The 23,755-nt window shown below is 35.9% G+C and overlaps 1 protein-coding gene across 1 annotated transcript; it reads left to right on the top strand.

The window, feature by feature from the left end:
* Nucleotides 1–9,155: 9,155 nt before the first annotated feature.
* LOC121294719 (glutathione S-transferase P-like) lies at nucleotides 9,156–15,832 on the top strand. Its single transcript, XM_041218761.1, has 7 exons — nucleotides 9,156–9,257; nucleotides 12,171–12,206; nucleotides 12,665–12,771; nucleotides 13,183–13,270; nucleotides 13,378–13,481; nucleotides 13,606–13,707; nucleotides 15,206–15,832. Coding segments are annotated over exons 1-7 (627 nt in total). The 5' UTR covers nucleotides 9,156–9,256; the 3' UTR covers nucleotides 15,395–15,832.
* The last annotated feature ends 7,923 nt before the right edge of the window (nucleotides 15,833–23,755 follow it).

The following is a 23,755-nucleotide window of genomic DNA, read 5'->3' as shown; positions in this document are numbered from 1 at the left end:
TGGCATAATGTTTCCTCTTCTGAATAAATATTTTTTCACTTTTCAAAAATGATTTAGAGTGGTTTTGTTGAATCATTTGATTATATGTGGGTATACATTCCTTTTTAAACACACTGCATCACGATAGAGTATACTCCTGTCTCACCATTCAAACCACTCTCTGTCAGTCCCTTTCAATACGTGAAGATCTCCCTCTGTTAGGACCCACTACCAATCAAGACTATTTTCTCAGTCTCTTTGATAAACAGAATGCAGGAGTTCCACTGTTATAAGATGACAAGTTGTGAAATACACACGGTATAATGTACTTAATTTATTATTTGCAACATCATGATGTTTTCTCAGGAATTAACAAATGTCTGGTTGAATTGTGAATGCATGGTTTCTAGTCAGCTAACCCACAGTACAGTGTGTACCTTGAAAGCCTCCAAACTGACTATAGGCTGCATCTTACCAGTTGAACAGTTAGGATGCTGTGAGTCCAACTGGCAAAAAAGAAAATGCATGCATTCAAGTATATTGCTGTATGAAGCAGGTACTGGAGGCGACGTGGTTTTAGTGTGTATTTATAGAGTACAACTGACATATCATTTTACTTTTTTACAAATGTAATTATTTTCCAAAAATATCCACAGCCTTCATTTAGAACAAAAAGAAGTAGATGTTTGTGTATCTATGGACTAAGCTAGCTTTTCAAAGATAAGTTCTAAAATGAAATAATAAGTACATTATTTTTTGTGTAAAGTACCTTTAACGAATTAAGTACTGCAGATGAGAAAATTTAAAAAAAAAATAAATAAAAACATTTGGGGACTTTTTTTTAAACATGTGAAAGGTTTGCTCCGTTTCGCTTGGTAGCAGTATGACAAGAGATAAGCATTTCAAATCAATGCTGCCCTCTTACTGTACAATACACTTTCAACTGGATATTTTCTAAATATAAACAGTTGTCTCCTTTTCCGTTTCTAGTGCAAAACAAATACCGTAGCTCACAGAATCAAGACTTGACAATCCTCTTTTCCTTGTGCAAACAGTGCCCTCTAGTGAGAAAATAATCGATTTAACAAGCTTCTTTGAGAGACACAGAATTGACTTTGTAAAATATAAACTTGATAGATGAGTTATGTGGTGTAAAATGTAATTGGCCATTACTCATTATACCTATAAAAATACTATTATTGGAAGAATTGTAAAATATAAGTTAATATTGTGTTGCTATTTTTTATTCATGTTTATATTTAGGCATGCATTTAAGAAAGCACCATCAAATGTTCTTTTCTAAACCATCAAAAGTACTAAAATACTATTAAATGCCTGCTTTTTGTAAAAGTCGCATATTTTGTGTTAGGCTGTACATTGATTGTGATTTTGTGGTCCAAAGGTCACTTTATCTTTAGAAATACAATTTAATTTGTGAGGAAAAAGAATGTGTATGTGCTACTGCCAGTGAAACCATATCCAGGCCCCCAGATTGGGAAGCCTTGCCCTTAGACATAAAGGGGCAGATGTAAGGTTACAGTACCATGGAAAAGTATTTGCCCCCTGTCTGATTTTCTGCATTTTTGCACATTTTTCACATTGAATTTGGTCAGATCTTTTTGTGGGTTGTAGTACTATACAGAGGGAGTCTGAGAGAAAAACTGACACCAAAGATTGGTGCTTCTTTCATTTGTTTGGTGTGCAAGGTAATCAAACATGCAATCTTCAGGTGTGAAAAAGTTATTGTCTCCCCTCCCACCCCCCAGTTAACTCAACCCAACTGAAGGGATAATTAGGGTCAGCTGTTTGAATACTTTGGTTAACAATCAGGACTTATTTGGGCCAGCCCTGCCCAATACAAATCTGACTAACTTTGTCCCTTACCATCAGAGTGAAGTTGTCAGCACACAGTCTCTAGAGGTACATCATGCAACGATCAAAAGACCTCTGGAATAAAGTCGTTTATACCTGTCAGTCTGGAAAAGGTTACAAACCATTTCTAAGGCTCTGGGGCTCTACCAAACCACAGTCAGAGCCATACTGTCCAAATGGAGAAAGTTTGGGACAGTAGTGAATCTTCCCACGAGTAGCCGTCCTGCCAAAATCTCTCCAAGAGCAAGGCGTAAAATCGTCCAGGAAGTCACAAAGAACCCTAGAACAACATCCAGGGATCTGCAGGCCTCTCTCGCCTTGGCTAAGGTCAGTGTTCATGACTCCACTATCAGAAAGACACTGGGCAAAAATGGGATTCATGACAGAGTAGCAAGGCGGAAACCACTGCTCACTAAGAAGAACATGAATGCTCATCTCAAGTTTGCCAAAAAGCACCTGGATGGTCCTCAAGAGTTCTGGAACAATGTCCTATGGACAGATGAGATAAAAGTGGAACTTATTGGCCAACATGTGCCCCGTTATGTCTGGCGAAAACCAGACACTGCATTCCACCTCTGGGCTGTAAGTGCGGCTGCTAAATACCCAGAGGCACAGGTGGTGCTCATTGCGACCCTCATTATGATTGCGGCTCATTATTTGTGAGTGTTGAGTAATTCCATTGCTCTTAAGCTTACATATGCAGTGCAAAATAATTGTCTGGCCGCAATTTGGATTTTGCAGTGTCAATCCTTTGCACTATGCCTATCCTTGCATCAGCCCCATGCTGTTATCAATGCAGCGGGACCCAGCAGAAGCAGACTCAGTCCTTGCAGAAAAATACAAAAAAATCTCCTCGCCGCCAGATGTGAGACTCAGCCTTACTTATATTTCTTTTAATTCTGTACTATAAAAAAGCTTTATGTTTTAACAAAAGGTGGAAAGGGTTCACAGGAACCCACTGTCATACTCCTTGAGAAGTCACTGAGATGCTTCTGCTTTATTAATATGGCTGAACAGTTACTCATGGCTCTCAGATTACTGTACCGTAGTTATCAAGTGTTGTGTTATATAAAGGTGTCTGCCAAATAAATAAGGACAAATAATAATAATAATAATAATAATAATAAAGGATGGAGGAAAACTACGGTGACTACCTACAGTATGCAGAACCAAACTTCATGAGAAACCTAGGGTATTGTATTGCCACAGCTATACCAGGTGTTTCAATGCCACTGAAATTACTTTTCTGTACACCTATAAACAATCAAAATTCACATGCAAGGAGAACATTGGTTATTTTTCTTCTTCTTGTTCTTCTTTCTTAAGAAACTAATCACACAGCACGGGGTTCCCAAACTTTTTTACCCGAGGCCCACCTGTTCGGCTACATTAGGCACTGCGGCCCACTATTAGCACTCCTTGGGAAAAAAATGTCAAATTAAAAACATTTTACGTGTTTAAACCTGTAACATTATAAATAAACCTAGTCTAAACTGTCCTTTATTCATTTTAATAAATATTGTGAAAGATGGTCATCAGACAAGAAAGCAGTGCATGTCTCTTATTATTCCCATTCATAATACCTGAACAGGAATCACTTTTGAGTAAAACCAATACAACGTGAACAAAAACGTAACTCTTAAATTCTAATTTCTGAACACTGTAACTAAAACGTCCAGCCGTTACCTTTAACGCTGAACTGTCATGCACAAAAAACGAATGTGCACAATACAGAAACAAGAGCCTTGCATAAGTTACTGTTTTCGCCACTACTGCAACTACCACAACTTGCAAAATCACATTGAGTTAGCTTGCAACACCCCCCCCCCCCCCACCCAAAAAAACACTTATGAAAATAAATACATCTGCAACGAAATTTGAATTAGTCCATTTTTTAAAATATTATTATTATTATTATTATTATTATTATTATTATTATTATTATTATTTTCCAACAAAACATATTTTAGCGTTATTTTAAGACGACTGTGAACGAACCAGTAATCAATAAAATAGCAGTATATCCAAACATTTTAATAAATCAATTACCGGTAAGTAACAAGATTTATCAGTTTGGTTAATAACTTGATTTAGTTAATATTGAAACATACATCAAAGTACTCATTATTTTAAATGTTAATACTGTGGCTAATTAGTCACAAAAACGTATTCATCATAGGCATCAATTTAATTTATACATGAATGTTATGAATTACAAACGTTAGTATGAAAACGTTTCTACAAAAGAAAAATCACATTCACAGCACCTCAAAGCTGAGCCCACGTTACAAATGCATCCAAACTCCTGTAGTTGCCTTTTTGTTCTTCATACTTTGCAAAACATATTCTTTTATAAAAGACTGAATACACTGTTTACATCTGCCAACAGTACGATCACATGGCCTTAACACTGACCTATTGTCAGAGCTCTCGCTCAACATCCCGCCTACAGGTAGGCAATCTGTTAGCTCTGATTTGTTCATTTCTACTTGGATTGACAGTCCGCCAATACTGCCTCTCTACACTATTTTTCTAGTTACAGTTGCCGCCGGCGCCTGCTTTTCTCTATTAATAGAAAAAAATACATACAATGTCATTGCTCACGTGGCCCGCCTGGGACTGTGTCGCGGCCCAACTTTGACCACAGTTTGGGAACCCCTGACTTAGCAAAAGAAGATCTTCTTGAATTTCTGCATACTTTTAGGGGTTGAAAAAAATGTGTTTGAGAGCTTTTAAGTTAAATTAGCAGAGAGAGCAAGGTTATTACATCAAGTCAAGTATAGCAAGGTTGCTAAAGTGTTTGAAACCTAAAACCACAGGCAGTGTGTTGGTTACCACTCTTGACCCCTATATTCGAAGAGGGTTTATTCAAGCTCATCAATTTATATTAAAGTAAAGAGTTTGTTTTTTTTTTGTTGTTGTTGTTTTTTTTAAAGATGTTAATTAAAAAGGGTAAAAATAAAAAATCTATAAGCTCTTTACCTCAAAACAGAAAAAAAAAATAGATATTAATGAACCCTTTCATTCGTGGTGACCTCTTATGGGGATGGCTAAAAAAAATAAATAAATACAATAAGTCTTCTAGACTTTATACAATTCATATGGAGGACGCAAAAGCATGATGACCTCATGAGGATGCCATTTAAAAAAAAATGGCAACAAAAAATATTTATTATGTGTCCAAAACTACTTCATATATTTTTTGCTGTTTTTTTTTTCACCCCCAGCTATTTTCAATATTTCATGCGCGATAGAGTTAAGGTTAAAATACAAAAGGAAAACATTCTTTTTATATTCTTAAAGTGAATGAGGAAATATGTGTGTGTGTATATATATATATATATATATATATATATATATATATATATATATATATATATATATATATATATATATATAGATAGATAGATAGATAGATAGATAGATATATAGATATGTAAGCATGTGCACACATTTTCCATTTTCATTATACAGTACTTGCACTGAAGAATTACTGTGGCTTTACAGTGTTCATTAAATATCTTGGTATCCATGAATGGATCACTGTCTCCTCTTTAAAAATATGCAAAGGGTTTTAATCTCCGTTAGTTTTCCAGATTTGGGAAATGTGTGTTCCAACTGTGAAACGCCTGGAGGGGGTAGGCCAGTACCTGTTTGGTACAATTAACATTGTTCCATGTGTCAAAATGCATCAAATTAAAGGGACAGAAATACACGTCCTTACCTTCTGTAATCCCACTGCAATCATGTTAAGAAATTAATATTGCACTACTTCAAAACAAATACAGCCAATGAAACTACAGTAGTGTTCAAAAGTTGGGAAACAACAAATGATTTACAGCAAGACTAGGGGTGGGGATTGTATTGCCATTTTTCCTCACTCAGACCCCTTACTTACTTTAAAAATGGGTTAAATATTTTAATGAGCAAGGCATCTCACAATTAGAATGGTACCCTCAAATGTTGTTTTTCAAGGAAAGCAGTAAAAGTGGGGATGGGGAGTTTGTTGCCAGGCAACTTCACTCAGACTACTTGCTCATAAAATATCTTGGTATCCATGAATAGATCATTGTCTCATCTTTAAAAATATGCAAGGGGTTTTAATCTCCGTTAGATCAAGCAATAAACCCTTGGGGTACAGTCCTTAAGATCACAGCATTGAATCCTGCTGAAAAATATTTCTCTTATACAGTAATTTGTAATTATAGCCTTTCTTTGAAAATGAAGTGTTTTAAAGTTAAGAATCTTTCACCAGACAGATTTGTTTATGAAGTTCATGTTACAGTGCAGTGATTACAATACTGAGTAACCAAAAAACAAATTAAACTACTGGTAGTTTAAAAAAAGAAACTTCATTTAATTAGTCCTATTTAAGGCTCGTAATAAAGGACGGCACCAAATTCTACTTAGCACCCTTGAGGGTGCTAACAAGGTCGAACCTTAACTAAGTTTTAACTAAAAAAAAATGGTAAAAAAGACTGTAAATTAAATATTTAGAACAGGGGGAGGGGGGGGGGGGTGATACAGAGCACACCACCCAGAGCCCACTGGTCAACAAAGGCCATCATGTCGCCAGCGGACTCCGCATGGGCGTACTCCAAATTATCCCAGGACCGGACCAGGGCCCTGAACATGGCTCCGCAGTCAAAGAGACCCTCCCCGATGATCTTACACTTCCTGGTCTTGTAGATGACCAATCTTGCAAGAGCCAGGAGCAGATTCACCAGGTGGTCTCTCTCCTTAGTAGTTTTAACATCTTGTCACAACATTAGCATAGCACATTAAGGAATCCCTTTTGTGCTACCAGGAAATCTTAATAGAAACATTTAACAAACAATTACATTCAACCATCCTTGGAGATATATAAAGAAATATATTAAATAAAGTTAGTTGCACCTGTTCTAACTCCAGATGGCCCAATGTCAAAATGAAAAAGGACAAGGGTTTTTTTCATGAATAACAGTGTAACAATCATAGCGTGCTCGCTATATTTTTGTTGTAAATGTAGCCAGAGATGACCTAGAACCCTCCAATTACATTTGCCTCTGATGGCCACGATTAGGTAAGTAAAATTGGAACTTTTCTGTAATATCACTGAGAAATCTTACAACGTTGCTTTGTAGACACCATGTTTAATGCAATATACTTTTAATTATTGGTAAGTTCCTATGATGCATGTTAATGCTAAATTAGCATAGCCCCACCTCAATAACCATAAAATTACACCCACTGGTGAGGCACATAGAAGTCTGTTACAAAGGCCTTGTCAAAATAAAAAAGCAGGGGGTGAATGGATTTATTTTTTCAGGAATAATAACGTGACAGTCATGGCATGCAATCTTTATTGTCATTGCAAATGTAGCCAACATCATTGCTCTTTGATTAGTGCATTTAACAGTTGAGAAAAGAGCAGGTTTCCAGTTTAGCATGTTTGACAAGATGACTTGCAGTTTTGTTTTTTTTTTAATAATCTTACTCAAACAATCTTTACTGGCAAGGTGGAGAATGACTAAGATAAAATACAGTGGGTTCTATTTTAAAGAAAAAAAAAATAAAAAAATATTTCAGTGTGCAGTAAATTAATTTAAAAAGTATTAAACAACAATGTGTAGGCCACTATCAAAGGGTACAAAAAAGTCTGTCTAGAGTAACAGACAACCATAATCTAAATATTTTCTCTGAGAAATGAAATCCTCTTTAATTTAAGTTCAAAGAACTAAGATAAAACTCTAAGAAACAGATTTCAAAAAGTGAGCTGAAATGATATTTTTAAAACTTTGAATTTAAAATCTCGGTTTTATGGTGTGTGACATGCCCATAATTAGATAAAATATTAAAATGGAATTAATTTGATGATTAAAAGCTGTTTTCTTAATAAAAAAAAAAATCTTTTTGACTTTTCATCACTCTTTGGTACACCTAAAACAGAGAATGAGCCACATATCAAGTACGGACAAATTACTGTTCATTCTACTAGAAATACTGTACTTTGTCCATGGTTATATTCTTTTTTCTTCTACTGCAAAAACAAATATTTGTAAGTAGAATATCAAAAGCCCTCTCATTAGGTCACAAGACAAACAGTAAGGTTTGTGTGTCCTTGTGCTTATTCATCATTACAAGTCACAATGTGCTCAGTAGGGTATAGGCTACCAATGGAATCCCTGTTCCTGCAAATGCAGGCTGCTAGTAACACATTATATAGACAGCAGTGCATCTGTATCCATGTTTCATAAGATCTGGTAGGAATTTCAGAATCTGCGATGATCTTGCATAGTTAATGTTTAGACACGAGTACAGCTGTGATATTGATGAGGCTATTTATGCTATTACATCAAGAGAGGGGAAGCATCTGGAACAACTAGAAGTCTCACAGTGTACGCTGCACGTTTAGCTGGGCTCTCCATGAGTTATTTAATCACATTTGAGATATTAACAAATGGCTGTTAAGCATTTGTCAACATTGTCAATATTTTACATGCTGAGATCCTGATGGTTTTAAAACATAATAACATTAAAAAAAAGTCTGAGAATGAGAAAAGGCCATTCTGCACATCAAGCCTTGTCCCCTTATGGGGTGGGGTGGGGAGGAGGGGGGCTAATTTAAAAGCACAGAATCTAGTGGGTTTTTTTTTTTTTTTTTTATGTCCCCAGTGTTTTAGATCCTACTACTTCACCTGGTGGGCTATTCCATGCATTTATAATTCTCTGTGTAAAGAAAGTGCTTCCTGCCTTCTGTTCTAAATTTACCTTTAGTCAACCTCCATGTATTTCCTCTTGTTCTTCTCTCTGTGCTAAATTTGAAGTACTGTCTTGGTTTAACTGTATCTAACATGTATTATTTTAAAACCTTCAAGTCCCTGCTCCTTTTTTTTCTAGGCTCAAGAGATTTCATTATTTTAATCTGTCCTCATAGTTCATGTCTAAGTCCTGGGATCAGACCAGTTGCCGTTCTCTGTACCTTCTCCAGTGTAATGATGTCTTTATACTGAAGTGACCAAAACTGCAAGACGAGTTCAAACGAGGGCATTGTATAATCTAGCTAGCATAACCTCTCTAGACGTGTATTCCACGCTTTTTGCAATATAGCCTAACATTATATTTGTCTTCTTAATTGCCTCACCACATTGGCAAGATGGTTTTAATGATGACTCCACTATCAAGATCTATTTATACATTAAAACAGACAAACAGTAGTCTGCGTTTTAATATCAGTAAATGACCCAAATTCCCTCCCCTACCTGTCCAATCCCCGCCTTCATAATGTATTAAACACGTTGATCAGAATGACTCAGCAGAGTTTAATCTGCTGCTATAAGAAACGTCTGAGACAGTATCAGGGGCGTCATTTGCAGACCAACATTGCTCTTTCGATCTCAGAGGGAAACAAGCACGGACGAAGAGAAGTAAGACGGAATTAGTGTATTTCTTTTGAAGTGCAGAATGCATTGTAATTAACAAACAGATATTTTCAAAACTAGCACGAGTACTTTGTAACATTATGACCTGTGAAAACGTTTTTCACATGAGTAGTTTATGACATTGTACGTCTTTTGCAGTGTTTAAATAGTAGTAACTGACCTAGTAAACCCAATGCATTTTATTAATTGCTTTGCGTTTTTAATCGGGACAGATATAAAATGAGAAACTGTAACTGTGATGATATGGCATTAGAGAAATAGCTTTCTATCTACAGTATTTGGAACTATTGATTGCAGTCGTTTACCTGTCTCATATAACCCACTGACCCAAATTGGGCATTAAGATAAGATAAAAAATGATTTGCACAGTAAAGGCTTAACCTCGGTCAAAGTGAGTAATGCTTATATTTGCGTTATTGGAAAAATCTTTTTTTTTAAATGGTTAGTTGTTGTTTAAAGTATTTTGTACATTGCCAGTAAATTGTATTTGTTTAATGCTTAGTCCAAAATATAATTAGCTTCTGTAACTAATTCACTAAAAAAAAAACTAATTTACAAACCCATTTTTGAAAACATACCTAACCCCCAGACCCCCGGTAAGGCGTATTTGAACTCTTCCGGACTTTCCCTCTCCCGCCTCACGTGTTGTACAGCTAGCATCTGAGACTACGTACTGCAGTACAGTTGGTAATACTTATTCTCGACATGGCGATTTTTTAGTGTGTGTGTGTTTTTTTGTTTGTTTGTTTGTTTGTTTTTTAACACAACTAAAGCAACCAACTGCACCAATAAGCCAAAAGTAAAGTGTTTAAATCAATAATGATAAAGAAACAAATTATGAAAAAGACGAGAGTGGAGTGGAAGAGACTTAATCTGGCTTCATGATGAAAGTGAAACAAATGTCAGTTTCCCAGACTTGCAGATAAAACAGCAGCGTTTTTTTTTTTTTTTTTTGGGGGGGGGGGGGATTCAACATTTAATTGCCGTCCTATCCAGTCTCACAGTAACAGTTCGCAGGATAGCAGGTGTTTATCTGCTGCTGTGACTGCAGCGAGAGAAAAAAAAGTACCGATGGATACCCAGGTACACAACATGGAAGCTGGAAAACGGGATCGAATCGCCTCACTTTTTGATTTGGGGTACAATGTGTTCGGGTCAGAAAAGCCGTTCAGGAATCGTTCGTATCTGACTTGGGAGACAACGATCTGAGAACGGTTGTTTTGTATTATGATTATTGTTTGATAGTGTTTACTGTTAGTACAAATCCGTTACATTTTTAGCGTTGCTAACAGCCCGGTTGCGAGTTTGCTTGTAAAAAAAAAAAGTACTATCATTTGTACACCCACATTTTCAAATTTTGAAAACAGTATTTTAATGTTCTGATAAGCACACCAATATGTACGTGTTAAATTACTGAAATAACTACAATATATCGAAAGGCTTCGTTAAACCAACTTTTGAGACGTGGGCTCGCTGGTTACCGTACACATTATTAAACATACAGAAATTAAAAACCATCATGAAAGATGCATGTGACCTAAAGTTTTATTTTCTGGAGAAAATATTTAAATATAGTTTACTATTTTGTGAGTTTTGTCGAGTTCGGCAGAATTTTGGTGTCTGACCAAAGTTTCTACCAGAGCTTCAGTTTCTCACACTGGCCTTATTTTGGTTACCTGATTTCCACAGTGAAAATAAACTGAGCTTTTTTGTTTTTCTTTACTTTACTGACCCGTAGCAATTCTGAAGCCAAAAGTAACAGTATATCAAATAACAGTAATAGTTTAAAAATTAAGCATCGGATGAATTTATTGCAGATAACTAATTTTTATATTGTCATCTAGTTAAAGCATGTTAAATGTACAAAAACAACATAGACCCCTCACCCCCACCCCATGGAATCTGTCAATGTGGACTGTGGGCAGCCTAAATTAAATATATATGGACAAGAGTACTGTAAATTGCGAAGTAATAAAAGTCCTACCAAATCCCATTGATTTATGAACGTTTCAACCTTTAAGTACAAGCATAAAACGGGATCAGCATTTTCAGAAGGAAAAAGTACATGCAAAAATGTACAATTGTACTGTACCTTACAAAACAAACGGCACCCAAATGTGTTTGCTGCTACAGAACATATCTGTGTTTTGTTTCTAGACTGGGTGAAGGCTGCATCGGAAAATAATCGGACCGATTATTTAGTTTCTAAACATGCTTGGGCGGGTGGAGGTGTTTGAAAAAGCCATGTTGTAAATAGTGTAGGTAAAATAAAATCCCATGCAGTAAACAACCAACCACTGCTGTCAAATACAAATATTATTCAGTCAATTTTACATATTTTCACTTGACAGTAAGGAAATGACTGCAGGAAATTCAAAATGCTATATTCTGTTTTGGTAATAAAGGGGATTTGATTTTTAGCGATTTATGTAAAACCTGTTTTGAGGATTGGGAGTTGAATACCTCAGTGGTACTATATAAGCGTCTATCCTAGTATGGTTTAAGTCCAACATTCTTTTCCAATGCTGCCTTTTATCCTTAAACTAGGTTTAGAAACTGCAGTTCTGCAGTACGTGGAACAAAGGAGGGGGGTGAATAAAGTTGCTAATCATATCATTTATTTAGATGAGTGTCCACACTACAGTGTGCTTCAAAAAACAAACTTTAACTCAAGGTGGTTTAATACAGGAGAACATTATTTCAGTACAAAGCTTGGTGAAAAGATTCAAGATCAGATGTGGAAGTAACAAAACAAACATTCATGGAAGTTGTGCAGACTGTTGCCCTTTTATTAATGAAAATTGCATAGGGACAGCCTGTGTGTTTTTTTGTTTGTATTTTTTTCGTGCTCGGTTTCCATATATAGACAATTACATTTAATTTCTTTTTTTTTCCTAGTGCCACAATACGTCCTTACATACTTTGCTGTGAGAGGTGAGTATTTGTTTTATGTGAATGCAAAAGCCATTTAAATTGTATTTTACGTGAAATGCAAATTTTATTGTTGAAGTGCTCATTGAAGTGTTTACAGTGTGCCCTCGTTCTGAGGCAGCCCTTTGTACCATGGATCAGGTTGGACATTGCTCCCAGTTGCCCTATTATGACATTGCATGAACAATCCCGGTGCGGCGGAACACATATTCTGTCTCTTAACTAAGGCTCCCGACTACACCGTTCTAAGAGAAGCATTGTTTTTTTAGATCTGCCACCATTTAGATTAATTGAATATACTCCAGTTTAATATACAGTAACGCCAACTTAATAATTCAACCTAAATTGGCATACATTTTACAGTGTTTACTATAAACCTCTTGTCCAAATGTGATCATTTGAATGATAATATTCAGAATCTGGAGATAGTCTGCTACTAACATGAATGTTTGTTTTGGCAGGGCGCGGTGAGACAATCAGGGTGTTACTGGCTGACCAGGGTCAGGAATGGAAAGAGATTGACGTCACTTTTGATATGTGGAAGAAGGGAGACCTTAAAGCAACATGTGTATGCCTTAATTTAAATATAGAAGCTGCCTACTTAATGTTCTGACAAGTCTGACTAAAGGCTATGTAGTCATTACAATCACGTTAATACAGTACTTTTGCTGCACTAACTTTAAAAACATCTGATGCATGTACCCCGGTGAATCAAGTCCTTGTTTGGGAGCTATTGATATTGACTTCCTAACAAATACTGCTTCCTTCAGCCAAATTATATTTTATTTGTTTAATCTCTAAGATCAATCTGTGGTAGACAATACCTGTGGATATTTTTTTGTTTGTTTTGGTTTTTTTTAGGTTATCCATGGGAAGTTAGGCAATTTGAGGGCTCTGTTCTAGTTTTCATTGTTCTGTTATTTTTTTTTTCTTTCATTCCAAGAGTGTTGTTTTTTTTTGGTTTGTTTTTTTAATTCAGGTATTTGGCCAGTTGCCGAAATTTGAAGATGGTGGCTTCACACTTTACCAGTCCAATGCCATTCTGCGCTATTTGGCGCGAGCCCATGGTATGCGCAGTACTTTTCATCTGGACAGCAAGTATGAATGAATATTATACATATTCTGGACAATCTCTTGGTATAATATATTGTTTTGTTTCATTGGTCATTCTCAGGACTTTATGGAAAAGATGACAAGCAGGCAGCTCTGATTGATATGATGAATGACTCTTGTGAAGACATCAGATCAAAATATATTAGAATGATATACCAGGATTATGTAAGTTTTTAAAGTTGTGATTTCATTTTCATCTCACCTGCTACAAAGTCTGGTACTTGATGTAGCTCACAAGTAATAGTTTAGAATTTTATTAACATTTGATACACCCATTCCTTCTCTACAGGAAAATGGTAAAGCCAAGTATATTGAGAACCTGCCTGCTGATCTGTCTAAGTTTGAGAAGATTCTGGCTGACAATAAAGGAGGCTTTCTAGTAGGAGGCCAGGTATCTATATAATTGTGAAACATTTACTGTTATTTGAAAACACTTTGATTCAAGGAAATAAAAAATTTAATTGATGTATATCCAATAAACACAAAACCCCCACTGGAAATTGTTACTCAATTCATGTTGACTTGAACCCTTTCCCTGTGAAAAAAATAACCTACAAAAAAGTTAAAATAGTCGATTCATTCTGAATGCTTTGACCTCTTTCCCTGTGAAAAAAATAACTTACAAAAAAGTTAAAATAGTCGATTCGTTCTGAATGCTTTAAACCCACCCAACTACTGCGTGGCAACAAAATGAAATTTAATAAAAACAGAAACATTAGATTTATTTTGGGTATTCTTCACATTTACTACTAGGCAGTATAGAATACATTAGAGTATCATATACTTAACATGGCAACAAACGCATACCACAGCTGGATGTTGAGGGCACACCAACATTGGCTTTTTATTTAAAAAAATAAATAAATTGAATGAGAATTAATAGTAATCTAACATTCTGCCAGTCTACAGACAAGTAACATCAGTTAACTTGGAATAAATACTAATTTGGTAATGAAACTTAGATTTATTTATTTTTAGCGATTCGGATAATGGAGGTTGGTCAAATCATTTGAAACTGGAATTCCTAATTTTAACTTTCTTTGCATCGTTTGTCACTCCCTTTCCAAATAGAGGAAAATAAATAATTTTAATGTTGACATTGCAATATGACAAACAAGCTAGTGACCCTCCAAGTATTCGCTTGGCTGAAGTTGTATCGGGCCAGGTGCATTATGGGGGCTGCTGTTAACAGACTGGATGGAAAATAAACAGACATTTCTTTACTTTAATTTGTCAATGTGCAATCACTGGAAACTAATATCTTGGTTGCTCTATCCTTCTAAAATCTTGTTAAATAGAATACAAAAAAGGCTTTTATAATGACATTGGTGTTGAGGACATGAAGACCATTTTGTTGAAACAGTAGATATAATTAACAAGATCTAGTTGCCAAATAATAATAAGTGATCTTGCTAGTAACCCATACTGTTAACTGAGCCCTGTAATCCTCTTTATAATCCATTAAATCACTGGAGATGACAGCTCTACCATTTATTTTTCCAAGTTCTACATTTGTTAATTATGACAAGTGTTTTCTGTGTCTGTAATTTTAGCATAGAATGCCCTATAAAGTCTGCTGTATTTTTCTCCATGTCCCGTGGAGTTTATCCAGTTCTGAGGAAACCTGAAAATGACCAACTGTAGCACAACTTAGAGAATCAGAATATGCGGGTAAATGGAGGTGTCCTGTGCTGCATCTCAGAAATGCTTTTTACATTGCTGTAACTTGGTTTGGACATCTTTAGCACATGTTAATGGGAATATACAAAAGCATAGGTATGACAGTGGGCGTAGTTCATGGTGATGGCTCTAATTTTGTATTACCACCCATGCCAGGGAATGAATGTTACTACTTTTTAATGTTAATATCTTCTCTCCTTCTCTGATAGATTTCATTTGCTGACTACAACCTCCTGGACCTGCTGCTAAATCACCAGGTCCTGTCGCCTGGATGTCTCGACTCGTTCCCGGCTCTCAAGAGTTATGTGGCGCGTCTGTCTGCACGTCCCAAAATTAAAGCGTTCCTCGAGTCTGATGCACACAAGAGCCGTCCTATCAACGGCAATGGAAAACAGTGAATGCCATGTTAACATGTAACCGTTGAAAAGCTTAACAGAGAGCTCATTTCATCCTAGAGTGTAGGCTTGCTTTTAAAAAAAAAAAAAAAAAAAGGGGCTGTAAATGGTTACATTTTTTTACTTTTTATAAGTTTGTCCTTTGATAGTACTAATCTGCTGGTAATTGTCACCATAGCTATTACTTTATATTTAAAAACCTATTATCTTACAGGTAATCCATATAAATGTAATAACATTCAAATTAAGTTTTATAAATGGTAATCAATGCTTTTATATTTTAAATAACTACATGTTTCTGTACATGCAATTGGTGCTGCTTGGGATACTCCTACAGTAACGTTGGACAATAATGCCATTTTCTGTTGGTGCTTTAACGGCTGTCAATTAGCATGATAAACATAATTATCAGCTGAATAAAGTATATTACATTTCTTCTAATGTGTCTTGTTGTTGCTAACTTGTTTACAAAATTAAAAGAAGAAATGCTTTCCAGTTCTAGGAAGTTGAAGAGCTTCCCATTCCAAATGCAGATGGACCACCAGTTTAGGATCTTCACATGTACGGCTGTTTGCATAGCCACGGTTTAACAGTTTTAATTTGAACAATACCAGTGGTCGGCTGACCAGTACGATGAACAGAAGCGACAACGCTGTTATTGCTAAGGACACTTTAATTTATTTCTTTTGGGAGGGGGTTTGCTGTTTCATTGTGTGTATGTATATATATTCCCATAAGGTTTATTGTTTGAAAACTTTAATTCTCTTCTGTGATCCAGCACAAATTAACCCCTGGTTATCATGTTCTCAGCCTTTATCTCCTTGTCCTGTAAGGTGTGCTGGATGTGCTTTACTAAACCATCTGTTGAAGAAGCACCTGCTGCCTTCTCTCGCCCAGCACTCTTTGTGCTGCATAACTGATGTGCATTGTGTATTTGAAAAGCAAAGCACATGCAAAGATCACGAGTTACAGATCTCTGATTATGCCAGTGAATAGACTCTCCCAGGTGCATTGGCCACACACCTGTTCACAAGCGGCAGATAAATTATATTTATGTAAAATGGGAGGGAGGGAGGTTGTTCCAAAAATATTTACTGTAAAATATGATTATGAACATGCACAGAAACTGAACACATATATAACAGCAAGGAAAATATGGCTATAAGGTCAGCTCAATATAGAGATTGATTCTACAGGGATTCCCCTGGGTCTTCACTGCAGGGCTGGTGTTCTCTCAGTCACAGCACATAGTGCCAGGGTTGCCGTCTGCCAGCTCTTTCGTGTCTGAACCCCTGGTATTTGTAATAGGTGCCCTTTCCATCTTGGTCTCCAGCTTGTAGGAGGGTTAATTGGGAGTCTGATAACTTGATTTCATTCTCCAATCGATTGACGACGGACTGGGTCTCTGGCCATGGTGTGCAAATCTGACCATTGTTTCACCTTAACTTTGAGTCTTTAGGTAACACAAATATAAAAATGGATCAAATCGTTTTATAAAATGGGTGTTTAAATACTCTATCTTGATTGGTCAAAATAGGTCACATGGTGGTGTTGATACCACCATGGGTCGGCACTTTTTTTTTTCAAAAACGGACAAATCACTGGCAGATATCCATACACCAGGAACTTAAAAACAAAAACGGCAGTGTTATTTATCACAATAAACAAGACCGACGAGATTTATGTAAATGTTGAACTTTTGGGAAACCGTAGTGTACATGAGATATTGAATGACTCTGAATCAGACAGCAATGGCTAATTAAAGTAGTGAAAAAAAGCAAAAGTATTCACATAAATTAAAAACTCGCCATTCTGATTGCTCTGTGCCTTCTTCCTGAAATATGGTGTTTCCCTATCCCATTTTGAAAATAAATTGTTTCCTACAAATATCTGAAACTTTCAGCTTTTCACAACAGATTTGGGTCCCCTCTTAAAAGAGACTATGTAGTTAAAAGATGTTTTTCCGTTTTTCGATCTGCCTGCCTGCTGCCACTGGACCCACCCAGCAGCTGTGTGATCTGATGCTGAACATTTATAAATTAATCTCGATAGTTCCTGCTATACCTTTTAAATGTGTCCAGGTACGAAGGTATCGTGTCTTCTGCTGTGCCCTGCACTGTTTTAAATTGTTTCTTAACACTGGCCTAGTAGTTCTCCACGTTACCATGCTGTAAATTGCAAAGTCAGTTTGATAAATAACCGCCTCTCAGCTTCAAAACAGGTCGTCGCTGAATACGTCACATCCCTATCACGTGACAAGTGAAAGCTAAGGCTGGAATCAATTTCGATTTGCTCACGCCTTGTGTTGTGAAACGAAGAGGTGTACCGCTTCAAGAAGTTAAAGTGCATTTTAAAATACTGTGACTATTATATGTATGGTTGTACTTTACAATGAAACGGTCACTGTAAATGGCTTGTTTATATCTTTTACTCAACCATCCCAAACGAGTAGACCCCTATATCTTTTTTTATACTTGCCAAATTTCAAAGAAACATCCCAAACATTAATTATTATTATTTATCCGAGGCCTCATCCAAGCCGAAGTGTAAAGTTTCAAGTGTAAAGGGTATTACAAGTTTGTATGCAATAAGTCATTTATACGAAAAGTACAAGAAGGAATGAAACAAAGACTAACGGAAGTAGATTTGGGTAAAGAAAACATCCACAGAAAAAGGATGGCTGCTTTTCACAAATCTAGAGGCGCAAACAATTACATCCCAAAAGTAGACAAATTAAAATCTACAACAAAATGATTAAAATGAACCAATAATTAAAAGTACACTGCATTAAACAGGGTGTTTACAAAGCAACATTGTAAGATTTCTGAATGATATTACAAAGATGTTCCAGTTTTACTTACCTAATCGTGGCCATCATTTTCTTTATATATCTCCAAGGATGGTTAAATGCAATTGTTTGTTAAATGTTTCTATTAAGATTTCCTGGTAGCACAAAAGGGATTCCTTAATGCGCTATGCTAATGTTGTGACAAGATGCTAAAACTACCAAGGGGAGAGACCACCTGGTGAATCTGCTCCTGGCTCTTGCAAGATTGGTCATCTACAAGACCAGGAAGTGTAAGATCATCGTGGAGGGTCTCTTTGACTGCGGAGCCATGTTCAGGGCCCTGGTCCGGTCCTGGATTAATTTGGAGTACGCCCATGCGGAGTCCGCTGGCGACATGACGGCCTTTGTTGACCAGTGGGCTCTGGGTGGTGTGCTCTGTATCACCCCCACCCCCCCCCCCCCCCCCCTGTTCTAAATATTTAATTTACAGTCTTTTTTACCATTTTTTTAGTTAAAACTTAGTTAAGGTTCGACCTTGTTAGCACCCTCAAGGGTGCTAAGTAGAATTTGGTGCCATCCTTTATTACGGGCCTTAAATAGGACTAATTAAATGAAGTTTCTTTTTTTAAACTACCAGTAGTTTAATTTGTTTTTTGGTTACTCAGTATTGTAATCACTGCACTGTAATATGAACTTCATAAACAAATCTGTCTGGTGAAAGATTCTTAACTTTAAAACATTCCATTTTCAAAGAAAGGCTATAATTACAAATTACTGTATAAGAGAAATATTTTTCAGCAGGATTCAATGCTATGATCTTAAGGACTGTACCCCAAGGGTTTATTGCTTGATCTAACGGAGATTAAAACCCCTTGCATATTTTTAAAGATGAGACAATGATCTATTCATGGATACCAAGATATTTAATGAGCAAGTAGTCTGGTGAAGTTGCCTGGCAACAAACTCCCCATCCCCACTTTTACTGCTTTCCTTGAAAAACAACATTTGAGGGTACCATTCTAATTGTGAGATGCCTTGCTCATTAAAATATTTAACACATTTTTAAAGTAAGTAAGGGGTCTGAGTGAGGAAAAATGGCAATACAATCCCCACCCCTAGTCTTGCTGTATATCATTTGTTGTTTCCAAACTTTTGAACACTGTTGTAGTTTCATTGGCTGTATTTGTTTTGAAGTAGTGCAATATTAATTTCTTAACACGATTGCAGTGGGATTACAGAAGGTAAGGACGTGTATTTCTGTCCCTTTAATTTGATGCATTTTGACACATGGAACGATGTTAATTGTATCAAACTGGCACTGGCCTACCCCCTCCAGGCGTTTCACAGTTGGAACACACATTTCCCAAATATAGAAAACTATAGTATGATGACAGTATGATAACATCACAAGTCTGTCCTAATACTAGGTCGTAAAAGTCACTGCAAAGCCATAGTAATTCTTTAGTGCAAGTACTGTCTAATGAAAACTGAAAATGTGTGCACATCCTTATATATATATATATATATATATATATATATATATATATGCTGCTCAAAGAGCCAGCTACCCAACGTTTCGATATGTTGTACATATCTTTCTCAAGGGAGCCTGTGTTTGAATCAAAACATTGGAGGTATTTATAGGTGTTTGACGGCATGACAACTACTTGTTATTGTTTATATTCAAATCCATGATTTATTCTTACATGATGTAATGGTGTTCTATATTTGACATCACTTTTACTTATATCTTTAAATCTATATTAATTCTAATTAACATTATTTTATATAAAATTATATTTATATTATCATGCAATGCTGGCTCTGAGGATCAGCCTTGATATGGTCTCCCCAGCGTAGCAGCATGCACAACTTTTGAATTAATTTTGTCTATTTAATTATTTAACATTTTTAAACTTTTATATTTATATCATAGAGCTGTCTGACTTTTCTCATTCATTTTAAGAATATAAAAGAATGTTTTCCTTTTGTATTTTAACCTTAACTCTTTTGTGGATGAAATATTGAAAATAGCTGGGAAAAAATAAAACAACAAAAAAATATATGAAGTAGATTTGGACACATAATAAATATTTTACATTGCCATTTTTTTTTTAAATGGCATCGTCATGAGGTCATCATGCTTTTGAGTCTTCCATATGAATCGTATAAAGTCTAGAAGACTTGTTTTAATTTTTTTTTTTTTTTTTTTTTTAAGCCATCCCCATAAGAGGTCACCACGAAGGAAAGGCTTCATTAATGTCTAATTTTTTTTTTTTTCTGTTTTGTGGTAAACTGCTTATAGATTTTTTATTTTTAACTTTTACCCTTTTTAATTCACATCTTTAAAAAAAATTAAAAAATAAACAAAACTCTTTACTTTTAATATAAATTGATGAGCTTGAATAAACCCCCTTCGAATATAGGGGTCAAGAGTGGTAACCAACACACTGCCTGTGGTTTTAAACACTTTAGCAACCTTGCTATACTTGACTTGATTTAGTATAACACTTTGATGTGTGTTTCAATTTTAACTAAATCAAGTTATTAACCAAACTGATGAATCTTGTTACATACCGGTAATTGATTTATTAAAATGTTTGGATATACTGCTATTTTATTGATTACTGGCTTGTTCACAGTCGTCTTAAAATAACGCTAGAATATGTTTTGTTGGAAAATAATAATAATAATAATAATAATAATAATAATAATAATAATAATAATAATAATAATAATAATAATAATAATATTTTTTTTAAAAATGGACTAATTCAAATTTCGTTGCAGATGTATTTATTTTTTTTGGGTGGGGGGGGGGATGTTGCAAGCTAACTCAATGTGATTTTGCAAGTTGTGGTAGTTGCAGTAGTGGCGAAAACAGTAACTTATGCAAGGCTCTTGTTTCTGTATTGTGCACATTCGTTTTTTGTGCATGACAGTTCAGCGTTAAAGGTAACGGCTGGACGTGTTAGTTACAGTGTTCAGAAATTAGAATTTAAGAGTTACGTTTTTGTGCACGTTGTATTGGTTTTACTCAAAAGTGATTCCTGTTCAGGTATTTATGAATGGGAATAATAAAAGACATGCACTGCTTTCTTGTTTGATGACCATCTTTCACAATATTTATTAAAACGAATAAAGGACAGTTTAAATTAGGGTTATTTATAATGTTACAGGTTTAAACACATAAAATGTTTTTAATTTGACATTTTCCCAAGGAGTGCTAATAGTGGGCCGCAGTGCCTAATGTAGCCGAACAGGTGGGCCTCGGGTAAAAAAGTTTGGGAACCCTGTGCTCACACTATCAAAGAATTCCTTTTTCTTCTTGTTCTTCTTCTTGTGATTGGTTACAGAAGGAATGTACAACTTAAAACGAACAAATATCCACATGTCTATTGCATGTAAAGTCACCGTAACTTTGTGGGACCAATACCGTACAGCCGGTAATACAATATAGGGATCCAAAGTTTGGTTCTTCAAACTGCAAGACGTATTTGCATACATCAAGTGGCCGTATCATTTTCCTCCATCCTTTATTATTATTATTATTATTATTATTATTATTATTATTATTATTATATTATTATTATTATTATTATTTGTCCTTATTTATTTGGCAGACACCTTTATATAACACAACACTTGATATCTACGGTACAGTAATCTGAGAGCCATGAGTAACTGTTCAGCCATATTAATAAAGCAGAAGCATCTCAGTGACTTCTCAAGGAGTATGACAGTGGGTGCCTGTGAACCCTTTCCACCTTTCGTTAAAACATAAAGCTGTTTTATAGCACAGAATTAAAAGAAATATAAGTAAGGCTGAGTCCCACATCTGGCGGCGAGGAGATTTTTTTTGTATTTGTCTGCAAGGACTGAGTCTGCTACTGATGGACCCCGCTGCATTAATACATCATGGGGCTGATGCAAGGATAGGCATAGTGCAAAGAACTGAGACTGCAAAATCGAAATTGCGGCCGGACAATTATTTTGCACTGCATATGTAAGCTTAAGAGTCATGGAATTACTCAACACTCATAAATAATGAGCCCCAATCATGACAATGAGGGTCGCAATGAGCACCTCCTGTTCATCACGCTATTTAGCAGCTGCACTTACAACCCAGAGGTGGGATGAGTCAGGAGTACAGAGAGCAGGAGGCACTGGATGAGATTTGTGGAGCACGAAAATCAAACCAAACAAAAAAATATGTCAGAGGAAGGCCAGCAAAGTCCTCTTGGCGCACGTAAAAGAAAAAATAATAGTTTTCTGAGGAGGAACTGAGAGTCCTTATGGCTGAGGTCACTAAGCATAAAATTGAATTATTTGGAAAAGCCTCTGCCAATATCAGTTATGTTACCAAAGAGGCCATATGGTCATCTATAGTGGAGAAAGTCAATGCTGTCAGTGTTACCAGGAGGACAGTCAACCAGGTGATGAAAAGGTGAAATTCAGATATTAGGTTTAGGGTGACCTGCAGAGTGAGAAAATAACGCCTTACCACTGCATCTTCCGGCATCCCAAACAAAGTGACCCAGGGTTTGAATATGCAGGGTCTTCTCCGATTGCCATTCTCCAAAGGTTTCCCTGCCTATCCTTAACAAGAGCCAATCGTAGTCACATCAGGAAGTGTACCACAGCATCCATTCTGAAGACAGTGACAGATCTCTGAAATTGTGTGGTTTTATACAGCTCATAATTACTCGCTTCTACAGTGGTTTTCACCTTGTAAGAAGAGGTGTAAAGTTTTTGGAGGGTCAGCAATTGCTTAAGTGCAAGGCAAATTCCTTACATCTCATTATAATGTTTACACCTGCTTAGTATTCCAGATTCCTGCCCAATTCCATGCTTCTCATTTCAATATCATTTAAGTGGACTTATGGTGGAAAAGTGTTAATTTGATAGCATGCGCAGAACACCAGGTGAAAACCATTGTTTACACACGCTGCAGATTTTGGCCTCAATATTTGTGTTTTTTGAGCCGCATATCTCTTTGCACATAACCTTACATCCGCCCCCATATGTCTGAGGTGAAGGCTTGGATATGATTTCAGGGGCAGTAGCACATACACAGTCTTTTTCCTCACAAATGACCTTCTTGAAATTAAATTGTATTTCAAAAGATAAAGTAACCTCTGGACCTTAAAATCAAAACCAATGAACAGCCTAACACAAAATATACGACTTTTATAAAAAGCAGACATTTAATAGTATTTTAGTACAGGAAAATGTGATGGTGCTTTCTTAAATGCATGCCTAAATATAAACATGAATATAAAACAGCAACACAATATTAACATATATTTTACAATTATTCCAATAATAGTATTATTATAGGTATAATTATTAATGGCCAATTACTTTTTCACCACATAACTCATCTATCAAGTTTATATTTTACAAAATCAATTCTGTTTCTCTCTCTCAAAGAAGCTTATTAAATTGATTATTTGCTCACTAGAGGGCACTATTTCCACTAAGAAAAGAGGATTGTCAAGTCTAGATTCTGTGAGCTACGTTATTTGTTTTTCACTAGAAACGGAAAAGGAGACAGTTGTTAAGAACATATCCGG

The sequence above is a fragment of the Polyodon spathula genome, chromosome 2, assembly GCF_017654505.1.
Source record: "Polyodon spathula isolate WHYD16114869_AA chromosome 2, ASM1765450v1, whole genome shotgun sequence".
NCBI classification, from domain to species: Eukaryota; Metazoa; Chordata; class Actinopteri; order Acipenseriformes; family Polyodontidae; genus Polyodon; species Polyodon spathula.
The sequence above is the reverse complement of the archived record's forward strand: the minus strand, read 5'-3'. Positions and strand labels throughout refer to the sequence as shown.